The 11,656-nt window shown below is 40.9% G+C and overlaps 1 protein-coding gene across 2 annotated transcripts; it reads left to right on the plus strand.

The window, feature by feature from the left end:
• The first annotated feature begins 1,406 nt into the window (after positions 1-1,406).
• Positions 1,407-11,451, plus strand: dnai2b (dynein, axonemal, intermediate chain 2b). Of its 2 annotated transcripts, none has more exons than XM_062031121.1 (12): positions 1,407-1,932; positions 6,143-6,304; positions 6,382-6,503; positions 6,590-6,732; positions 6,792-6,905; positions 7,132-7,271; positions 7,350-7,472; positions 8,367-8,590; positions 8,832-8,967; positions 9,047-9,193; positions 10,607-10,828; positions 10,925-11,449. In XM_062031121.1, the coding sequence occupies exons 1-12, from the start codon at positions 1,750-1,752 to the stop codon at positions 10,934-10,936; spliced, it is 1,728 nt and encodes a 575-aa protein (XP_061887105.1). In that variant the 5' UTR covers positions 1,407-1,749; the 3' UTR covers positions 10,937-11,449. The 2 variants fall into 2 exon arrangements, with proteins under 2 accessions (XP_061887105.1, XP_061887106.1); XM_062031122.1 differs by lacking the exon at positions 1,407-1,932 and adding an exon at positions 5,462-5,568 and having other exon boundaries at positions 10,925-11,451.
• The last annotated feature ends 205 nt before the right edge of the window (positions 11,452-11,656 follow it).

The raw sequence follows: 11,656 nt of genomic DNA on the forward strand, positions 1-11,656 counted from the left end.
CTCCTTGTTTTGTTTAAAACATTTGTTTCTGCACTTTGCCTGCTGTCTCTGCATTCTGAGGTCCAAACCAACATGACCCACACCAAAATGTAACACAGGTTGTTTTAGACGTTTCACTTCACCAGTTCATGCTCAAAGACCAGATATGGCAGTCCCAGTCTACATGTTCTTGTAACTTTGAACAATTGTAGTCTTTTTTGTTTCATTTTTGCTTAAAAAAAAGAGGAAAAAACTGTCTCAACCAATCTTCTGTTTATGCTAAATCCTGATGTATTTCAAGAAAAAAAAATACAACTGGCATGTCAGCTTTGTTATTAATCAATTAACGCATAGGTATATGCGTAGCCCTTAATAGTAAGTGTCTCAAAGGGAGGGCTTCATAAACTTATGATTTCTCCTGATTTAAACCCACATCCGTGCAAGGTAAAACTCAAAAGACCTCACCTGCATGGGGGAAAAAGAAGCAACCTTGAGAAGGGACAGCAGATGGAGTAGGGACCCTTCTTCCAGGGTGATCAGCTGAAATAGATGTCAAGTGGGTACAATTATTGAATAGTTAAATTAATAATGTAAGGGAGTCCAGTCCATCGGGAAGCCAACAGATTATAATAGGGGGATATTCTTCTGGGCTCAGCCAGGTACTGAAGCCCACAACTGTGTGTAATATTGTAGGCAACAAGGCGTAGTAGGAGTATCAATGTTTTCTCATCACAGTATGCATGTTTGCTCTTTTTCTTTCACATTTTGTATTTTTTTTCACTATAATTTTGCCATTCATTGTGTTATTATAGTAGTATTATTTCAAAGTTTTTCGAGTTTTCTTGTTTTGAACAGGATGGCCTTTGGGCTGCAGTTTGGGCAACCCTGTATTAAAGCTACAATGTAATAATTAACCAGGTTTTTACAGCATTTAACAATGTTTTTTCACAGTAAAATAATTTAATTTAAATTTAATGTAGCATTCGCACACTAGGGCCAATTTAGTGTTGCCAATCAACCTATCCCCAGGTGCATGTTTTTGGAGGTATGTGGTTAAACTGAGAGAGTAATTACAGTGAAAAATAGAAAGGTAACCATGCAAGATTTGATATCAATCTATTGAGTGATAATAGCTGTACGGTTTTTAACTGTTTTTAACTTTTTAAACTGCTTTTTATCTAACAAATTGTTCTTAAGGTAATTTGCATTTGCTTTTTCAATGTGTATTTTTATTTCTGTTTTAAATGTTATTTTCTAGTCTGTCCTTTAATTGGCTCTATTTCTTTGTGGCGTACAGCCCTTTGTTCTTCAACTGTGCTTGTTTTTAAAGGGCTTTATAAATAAAGTTGGTATGGTATGGTACGTTATTTTATTTTTTCTCCCTTGTTGTATTCTGCAGTTCCGTGTGAGCTATCTCCTATTAAATCTGTCTTTGTCTTTATGAATATTCCTACTGGGAGTAGTACATCCTGTATTCAAGATATTGTGCATCGACGTTAATATTAATGTAATTGGATGGATCGGATTACAGTTGGCGTATGCCGTGCTAGTTGTATTTTATTTATTTTTTTACTTGAGCCATTAGTCGAAAAAAAAAAATATATTTTAAGTGACCGCATGCTTCCAGTTAATAGGTTTGACTCTCTTTAAAGTTCGAATCTTGTCGCTACAAAACAATACTCACTTCCGGGTTTACTTCCGTTGCTAAGAGACGCCAAAGCAATTGCTTGGCCCGTAATTTCTTGACTTTTGTCGGGTAATTTAAACGCAATGGAGATCGTTCGTGAGTACACGAAAGCCCGTAGGGACTTGGGCCGCCAATGTCTTTTCTCTGACCGGTCGGCGGAGCTGTTAGCAGATGTTCCTCCAGACCCCAACCTAGCGCTGCAGTTTGTGCCGAGAATCAACAGTGTCCAGGCGCTACAATGCTCCCGGGACATGTCCGAGCACCAGGTGACTTCAGTCATTTCAATCGTTTAGTAACACATTACGGCTGTATATTAGTGAATTTTTTTTCTAAATTTACTGTTTAATGAGCCTGTTTTAGTTCCGAATATGTTCTCCAATGTATATTAAGGCCGTCTGTTGTCAGGCTCAAACCAGTGGCGTGTCCATACTTTTTCGCAGGGGAGGAACCCAACAAAACACGTCAGTCTACCGCAGGAGCAACTGTCGCTACTATTCACTGTAGTAATTCAATGTTATTTCACTACCATAGTAATTTACCACGAATACAACAACCAAGTATGGAGTGAATCTCCTTGTAAGACAATTGCTGGCATTGAGTACATCAGTACAGTACATCAGACAGCTTGCAACAGTAGGCGCAAAATACTAATACAGTATGTCAACTTTCCTCTTTTAATAAAGTCCATCCATCCATCCAATTTCTACCGCTTGTCCCTTTTGGGGTCGCGGGGGGTGCTGGAGCCTATACACCATGGGTGTCAAACTCTGGCCCGCGGGCCAAATTTGGCCCGCCGTGTAATTTCACTTGGCCCTTGAGGCGATATCAAATTAACACTGGAGCTGGCCCGCCGATTATATATAGCGGCGGTAACGCCTCATTCACCGCTAATTCTCATACTTCCCAATTCTCATACTTGCCAACCCTCCCGGGAGACTCCCAATTTCACTGCCCCTCCCAATAATAGTCACGTCCGCTTTTCATCCAGTCCAACGAGTGCTGGCTCAGTCATATAATATGTGTGACTTCTGCACACACACACAAGTGAATGCAACGCATACTTAATCAACAGCGATACAACTTTTACACTGTTAGAAATATACTCCACACTGTGAACCCACACCAAACATTTCGGGGGAACATCCGCACCGTAACACAACATAAACACAACAGAACAAATACCCAGAACCCTTTGCAGCACTAACTCTTCCGGGGACACCTCCTGTTGTAGAGAAGAGAAGGGGGGAAGCTCGGCCGTGCTTCTTCTAGCTCGCCTCACGAGCCCAGTCTGGAGTGAGAGGAGAACCAGCCTCTTCCTGGGTCACCTCTCTGTCGACTAGTCCGTGAGCGCGTGCGATTATCACTCACGCTGTCCACGTCCCTCGCAGTGATGTAGCCACGATAGCACACAACTAAACTCTCTCTAATGTTCCCACACTCGCTCTCCAGCTTGTACACAGTCACAGGGGAGAGTGTCTCTTTAAAGGCCTACTGAAACCCACTACTACCGACCACGCAGTCTGATAGTTTATATATCAATGATGAAATCTTAACTTTGCAACACATGCCAATACGGCCGGGTTAACTTATAAAGTGCAATTTTAAATTTCCCGCCACACTTCCGGTTGAAAACGTCTATGTATGATGACGTATGCGCGTAACATCAATCGTTGATACGGAAGTATTCGGACCCATTGAATCCAATACAAAAAAGCTCAGTTTTCATCCCAAAATTCCACAGTATTCTGGACATCTGTGTTGGTGAATCTTTTGCAATTTGTTTAATGAACAATGGAGACTGCAAAGAAGAAAGCAGTAGGTGCGATCGGTGTATTAGTGGCAGACTACAGCAACACAACCAGGAGGACTTTGAGGTGGATAGCAGACGCGCTACCGTGAGTACAGCTTTGGCTTCCAAACATTTGATCGCTTGCCCGTACGTGCGTGTCGCTATGTGCATGTCACGTACGTAACTTTGGGGAAATATATGTTTCTTGCCGACTCTGATGGCGGCCGGGGTGTCGTCGGAAGCTACAACGCCCGCCGCCGTCCCGTAGCTAAGTTAGCTTCAATGGTGTCGTTAGCAACAGCATTGTTAGCTTCGCCAAGCTGGAAATTATTAACCGTGTATTTACATGTCCATGGTTTAATAGTATTGTTGATCTTCTGTCTATCCTTCCAGTCACGGGTTTATTTATTTTGTTTCTATCTGCATTTGAGCCCGATGCTATCACGTTAGCTCAGTAGCTAAAGAGCTTCACCGATGTATTGTCGTGGAGATAAAAGTCACTGTGAATGTCCATTTCGCATTCTCGACTCTCATTTTCAAGAGGATATAGTATCCAAGGTGGTTTAAAATACAAATCCGTGATCCACAATAGAAAAAGGAGAAAGTGTGGAATCCAATGAACCCTTGTACCTAAGTTACGGTCAGAGCGAAAAAAGATACGTCCTGCACTGCCTCTAGTCTTCCACTCTCACTTTCCTCATCCACAAATCTTTCATCCTCGCTCAAATTAATGGGGTAATCGTCGCTTTCTCGGTCCGAATCGCTCTCGCTGCATTGTAAAGGCTGCATTGTAAACAATAGGAAAATGTGAGGAGTCCTTCCTCCTGTGACGTCACGCTACTTCCGGTATAGGCAAGGCTTTTTTTTATCAGCGACCAAAAGTTGCAAACTTTATCGTCATTGTTCTGTACTAAATCCTTTCAGCAAAAATATGGCAATATCGCGAAATGATCAAGTATGACACATAGAATGGATCTGCTATCCCCGTTTAAATAAAAAAAAATCATTTCTGTAGGCCTTTAATAACTTAACTCAAAACGTGACTAAACCTGCCGTTCGTTCAGTCACTGTGCAGCAAACTAAATGCACGTTTGAGCTGCGGTTAGCTTAATAGCGGTCAGCATTCACGTCACAGCTACTGGCAACGTGAAGCGCCCAAACGTCCTTAAACCTTTAACTACTTTGCGTTTATCAACTATCACTTGTAACACCCTGAAGTAGGAAGCTTACAGTAGTTTCATCTCCAAGCTGCAACTTCGGTGAACTATCTCCCGTGCAGTTTCATCTCCAAGCTGCAACTGCGGTGAACTATCTCCCGTGCAGTTTCATCTCCAAGCTGCAACTGCGGTGAACTATCTCCCGTTGCTTGTTAACACCGGAGCTCTCTAAACCATAGACAGATATATATCTATGCTCTAAACACTTTCACTCTTTTTCCTGCCGGCGGAAACGGAAATGCCCGTAACCATAGCAACCACAACCATAGCGACGGTTAAAACAACTTACAGAAACACATTTCAGCTTCCTAGACGACACATACGAAATATAAATAAATAATAATAATTAATCCCTTAACAGAAATGATCTCCTATCTGCAGAACTAAAGGGACAATTACACAAATATGCAAACCTTCAGAACAACCATTATAACACTTGTTTAAACTTTACAGGCAATATTTTGAGTCACATGTTTACTGTCATCCAAGTATGAATATAAGTCAACCACTGTTAACAATAAAGGGGTCATATTTTTCCTGTGGTCGACATAACATGTCAAGGTGATGCTTTGGTCAAACGTTTGCATAGGTTTTGTTTTACAGACCATCTTCAAGCCCCTTTTTTACTGTCTGTTCAGAATGTGCCATTTTGTGGGCGGTCTTATGAGGCAAAACCCTCCTCCAGGCCAAGCCCCCTTCAACTGCGCACCCCATCAGCCGTGTTGTAGTTTTTAGCGCCTCCTTAGCGAGTCTACTGACAGATAACTTACAACTATATGCTACTTTTCATTAGTAATGGCATGCATGTGCATCTATGAGCCAGTCTGGTAGAGAAAAACAAGGAACTTACTGACTACAACTGAATGAAAATGGCAGACGCGCGCAAAGCTTTTCGGGTAAACTTCTATCATGTATGGAGCTATCTGCTGACGTAACTAATGTACAATATGTCACAATCATTATTATGTTACCATGTCCTAATTTGTATTCCAGTTTTATAAATACTTTTTAAATATATATTTTATTCTTATGATTTGCGTAATTTGCATTGTTAAATGCTCATGGTACAATTTTTACACATTTTTTTTTAGGTGGGAGAACATTTTACCGCAAGTTATAACACAGTTATGGTTTTAGTTTATTTGGTGCTCGATTTTCCAGACAAAGATTGCTTCTCTTCACAAAGACCTGTCAATTACACTATGTAAATTGCAAATGTCTGCATTTAATATTAGATTCTCTTTATTGGCAAATTCCGTTACGTGGAAATTATAGGGTGCAGCACTGGCATATTTATACTAATCAAATTGCTCTGTATTATGTGTGTATATAACATAAAAAAGACACAAAAACAGCATTGTCCAGCAGGGCACTGCACCTGGCAGTCCTGCTGACTGCTTGAAAAAAGTTTTAATATGATCCGAATGTTTGTAATGAACTACCTTGCTTTGGTTGATGTTTACTTGCCAGGTGAACACAGAGAGGTTTGAATCTGAGAGCTGTGGAATAAACCATGTGGAGGGAGGTTGGCCCAAAGACATCAACCCCCAAGAGATGGAACAAACCATTCGTTTCAGGAAGAAAGTTGAGAAGGATGAGAGCTACTTGAACAGTATTATGCAGCTGGGTGGTGTACGATATACTTAATCCATGTTTGTTTCTCATTGCTATAGTAGATCCACTGCTGAAATTATCTTTGTCTGGTCCAGGTTATCCGCTACTGTGTTGGGCAGAATAACGCAGTGGACATCTATCAGGAGTATTTTGAGGATGAAGAATTGGAGGATGAAATTCAGGAGCCACCATCTGCTAAGACCATCAATGTGTTTAGGTATGAGGAACTCTTTGTTCAATAACTTTTTGGACCTCCACTACCGACTCTAGATGGGGCAGACTCGTAACTAACGATTTCAACAGGGATCCGAACCAGGTGAAGCGAACCGTCACTTGTCTGTCATGGCATCCCGAAGGAGGCAGGAAGCTGGCCGCTGCCTATTCATGTCTGGAGTTCCAGAAAGCATCTCCAGACATGAGCACGGACGCGTACATCTGGGATATTGGTGCGTATGCTAGTCAGAAAATCAGGCAGGAGGGTGATCATATGTGATCTTTATTGCAGAGAATCCTAACAAGCCTGAGATGACCCTGAAGGCAGCATCTCCACTCGTCTGTTTGGACTACAACCCCAAAGACTCACACACTCTAGTCAGCGGGAGCTACAATGGACAAATCGGTGGGTTCAGTGATGGTCTTCCCCTCATGTCAGTAGTATCAGAATTTTGGTATTGACCTCAACCACTGTACTGTCACTGGTGATCAGTCGAGGGTGTACAGTACCTCACCTTTTCCCCTAAATAGGTAAAAACCCTGTGATAGGATTCAGTCATCTTGTGATTCTGAACAGGATACCCAGGGATGGACTTTTTATTCATGTACTCAATAATGTTTGGTTATTTTAGTGTTCTGGGACACCCGCAAAGGCAGCCAGCCAACGAATGTTTCTTCTTTGGAGCAGAGTCACAGGGACCCTGTCTATAAGACCATCTGGTTACAATCCAAGACCGGGACAGAAGCCTTCTCTGCCTCAACTGATGGACAGGTCAGTTTGAGCCCATCCTCAGTTGTAAAGTGTTTGATTCATCCAGCCTGAGTAACTAAACCTAGTCATTTATGGCAGGTTCTATGGTGGGACGTCCGCAGGCTGAGCGAACCCACCGAGCAGCTGGTTCTGGACCTAGGTCGAGAAGGGAACCTGGACCGGGCCGTAGGAGCCATTTCTCTGGAGTTTGAAGCTACCATGGTGTGTTTCTGTTCTTTGAGGTTTTAAAAAGTTTTGTCTTTAGTTGCAACAGAAGGAGGAAGGTAGGTCAACAGATCCATCCCTTTAGGACAATGATGTAAATCATTAATTTTCTCTCCCACTTATCCTGTCTGAAGCCTATCCCAGCTGTCTTTGGGTGAAAGGTGGGGTGCAGCCTGGGCTGGCTCACAGTCAATCACAGGACACATGCAGTGGTACCTCTACTTACGAGTTCATTAGCATACAAGGTTTCTCTTGACTTTTTGTTATTCTTTAATTTACCAGCCTAATTTAAATTACCAACCTCTGAGCTGCTAGAGGGTTTATAGCTAATGCCACAGCCAATGTTGTGAAGTCCGCCCCAAAACATCCGGTTTTACTTGCTAGCATTAGCTTATAGCTAGAGATTGAAATAAGTTTGTTCTCAAACCATTTGGAAACCAAACGAATAGCAGCAGTCCAGCTTCCACAGCCTTTCAGTTGACATCCTTCTGCTGCTGAAGCTTGCTCATCCACACCATTTCTAAGGGTTAGGAGTAAGGGCTAGTTATTTTTTTTCTTTTTTAAAAGGCATGTGACATGTTAAAATTGTGCTGTTTTGGAAAGGCCGAATACAGATTGAATTCATTTCAATTGGCGGGGCTACTTTAAGTATTCCGAGTTATAAACTCTACGGTCGTAGAATGCAATGTGCTCGTAGGTTGATGTACCACTGTATAAACCAACAACCATTCACATCTACAGTATGAACAATAGTCTTTAAATGAAATGTTAACCCCTACATAACTGCTTTCAACAACATAACTAAAATATATTTTCTGTTTTGGTCTAATCTGGACCTTACTGGATGTAGGCGTGTCTCAGGATATCAAAGGTTTCCTCCTGTGTCTCCAGCCAACTAAGTTCATGGTGGGGACCGAGCAAGGCATTGTTGTGTCCTGCAACAGGAAGGCGAAGACCCCAGCCGAGAAAATTGTCTGTACCTATGAGGGTCACCATGGACCTGTCTACGCCCTTCAGAGGAACCCTTTCTTCCCTAAAAACTTCCTCACAGTGGGGGACTGGAGGGCTCGCATCTGGTCTGAGGACATTAAGGAGTCGTCCATCATGTGGACAAAGTACAAAGTCCTTATTTTCTGTTTAATAGTTATTTATTTGTGAATATTGTATACATACAAAATTTAGGCATGTTTAGGAATATTAGTTCACCCCCAATTGCCATCTTACTATTATTTATTGGATTTACCCAATATCTTCCAATTGAGTGTATTCTGGCTACATGATCCTTTGCCATCTTCTAACGTTCTTACATCGTGATTTTTTTCTGGGCTGAGCCATGTCTGTTTGTGGTTTGATCAGGTACCAGATGTCATACTTGACAGATGCCTGCTGGAGTCCTGTCAGACCCTCTGTCTTTTTCACTGTGAAGACAGATGGCGTGTTGGACATCTGGGATGTCTTGTTCAAGCAAAACGACCCAACGCTGAGTGTCAAAGTACCCTGATTTTACTTGTGTTTCTTTGAAAGTGTCTTGACCGCTCTAGCTCTATTTAACCGTTTTTTTCCCCCCCCAGGTGTGTGATGCAGCTCTGTATAGCCTGCGGGTGCATGACAACGGACGCCTGGCGGCTTGTGGCTCTCAGCAGGGCACCGCTACAATACTGGAGATCTGCTCAGGACTGTCCAGCCTTCAGAAGAATGAGAAGAGTCTAATGGCTGAGGTGAGACTCCAAATTAGTAGCAGACTGAAATGCATGAATTTAGTGGAGTCTTTGAAAATCTCCCGCATTCACACTGCTCTGCAAACTTTAATACACGATACTGTATTACTGTTTTGATTATTTTGATTATACAAGGTGGCCATTATAGTGAATAACTGACATGAGTTAAAATCACATTAATTATATTATTTATATGACAAGTATGTTGCACTTGTGCATCAGGTATGTGTGCATGAGTGAGCTTGGGCTTTGACTGTGTGGGTCTAAGGGTGTCCTGATACAACTTTTTCACTTACAATAGGATACCAATATTGGAGTGTTGAATGATATCTTCACGTATTATACATTTCTTATTTTGTTGTGTGAAATGTTAGAAAAGTCTTGATGAAGCGAAATTACTCGGAAAACATTAGTAGGTATGGGAAACACTAACCTAACTTCATGGAATTGACTTATGCTTACTTATTATTTTTTGTGGAAACACATAGTGATCACAATACTTCATTAAATTAAACTCATGATGCAGTAAGTTGAATGATGCAGACACATGTGTTACTGGACACTTTCTAATGTACTTCTGCCTTGGAGACTTTGTATCTAAGTACTATGCAACTAAAATTATTTGATACTTGTTTGTATTGGCAAATGTCCTGTTTTATACGGCAATATTGTTCAATTAAGAACAGGTATGTATGTATAGCTTGTGTGCTTAGTTGATGTGTAGCTCTAGTAGCATATAGCCTACCATGTTTACCTTTTGTACATTACTTTACTAAAATACAAGAAAAGATGCAATCCAATATTTGTTTTTTTTGCTGGTAATGGACCAATATCTGATATCAATATTTTTTTGTAACCCCCCTAGTAATTTATTTTCAAATTATTTCTCTTATCAATAACTGCCAGGAGAAGAAATTGCATTAACTAAATTGCATTTGCATGAGTAAGTGTGGGCTTTGACTTTCGGGTCATTCCTTTGCATTTTTGCATTATTACCGGCTTACCAGGTAACAGATATCATTAATAACGTCCTTAAGCCAGGACTATTTTTGTTGTTTTTATAATTTCTCTAACAGCACATTCCCTTAGAGTTAAAGCAAAACTTTTAGCAGGACTACGACAAAAATACAAAACTTATTCCTCCAAGTGTTTATAATTATAAGAGGGGTGTGCAACTAGAGCTAAAGAAGATTTACATTTTTGAACGGTCATTGTATATTTATATATGCTCAAGCAACAAATACTACTACTACTACTACGACTACCGGTATACTACTATTACTACTACCACTGATAATGATGATATTAATAATTGAACCTAAAACTTTTACACGGTGCCGTGCCCCTCAAACAGTACATTAGTACAATACATACGAAGATTCCCTAAAATCAAGCATTCTTTTGCATGCGCAGATGTTTGAGCGTGAGGCAAAGCGCGAGAAGATCCTGGAGGCCCGTCAGAAGGAGATGCGCCTGAAGGAGAGGAGTCGCTCCGAGCAGAGCAGAGAAGACCAGATGGGCCAAAACGGGGCGGACCAAGAGGAAACTGTCGAGCAGCTGATTGCCAGAGCTGAGCAAGACTTTTTCACGATAGTGGAGGCGGAAAAGAGACGGCGGGAGGAAGAGAAGAAGCAGGTAAGGGCGCTTGGTTATCATTAACTAACAATATGATATATTTAGTTTCCCCTAATAATCTAATTTGCTTGATTTTTCTGTCATTTTTTATTTCAGCTTAACTCATAGGCGGCAGTCAAAGAAAATCCAATTGTTGAACTCACCCTAGCGTGAAGCTTAGCCATCAGTTCATTCAATAATGTGTCCATAATCTTTTTCCAAACGTGGACATTAATCAGCTTGGCTAAGATGTATTTTTGTTTGTTTTTATGCCGACTTCCTCTGTTTTTTGCATAAACACTACAAAATAAATATTATGGCTTTGCTCATGCTCATATACCTATATAATTTAATTGTATTTTTCTTTACTTTTGTGTGAATTGACACCTCAGGTCCTTTTAAATACAAATAACACAAACTTAGATATTCTCCACATTTTTAACCTGACCCAAATTGAAGCAATAGTCTAGTCAAGTTTTTTTCTAAGCTGTAAAACTAGACTTTGAGACGTTTGATTCAAATGAAGCCTCTGCTACAATAGTTGGGTATTTGGTCTGGGCGATACAGTAGTGCAACTTTTGATATTATCATATTTGAACTTGATTTGTGTCATGACTTGTCCTTGGTGTACTCCGCCTGAATGCAGCTGGGATAGGCTCCAGCCACCCCTGTGACCCTGAGAGGGACAAGCGATAAATGGATGGATGAACTTGATTTGTCACATATACAATCTAAAGCGAAGGATTTAAATGCTCCTCAAGATGAGCCTAATTCGGCTCATCTTGAGGAGCATTTAAATCCTCTACCAAGTAAATACAGGAACAATATTGCGTCACTATTGCGTCAATA

Source organism: Entelurus aequoreus, linkage group LG21, assembly GCF_033978785.1.
Source record: "Entelurus aequoreus isolate RoL-2023_Sb linkage group LG21, RoL_Eaeq_v1.1, whole genome shotgun sequence".
NCBI classification, from domain to species: Eukaryota; Metazoa; Chordata; class Actinopteri; order Syngnathiformes; family Syngnathidae; genus Entelurus; species Entelurus aequoreus.

Bases quoted from the DNA above. Each gene is read 5' to 3' on its own strand.
- dnai2b (XM_062031121.1), top strand. From the start codon at position 1,750: ATGGAGATCGTTCGTGAGTACACGAAAGCCCGTAGGGACTTGGGCCGC. The intron at 1,933-6,142 runs GTGACTTCAGTC...TTTACTTGCCAG, and splicing joins GGGACATGTCCGAGCACCAG to GTGAACACAGAGAGGTTTGA. The intron at 6,504-6,589 runs GTATGAGGAACT...CGATTTCAACAG, and splicing joins AAGACCATCAATGTGTTTAG to GGATCCGAACCAGGTGAAGC.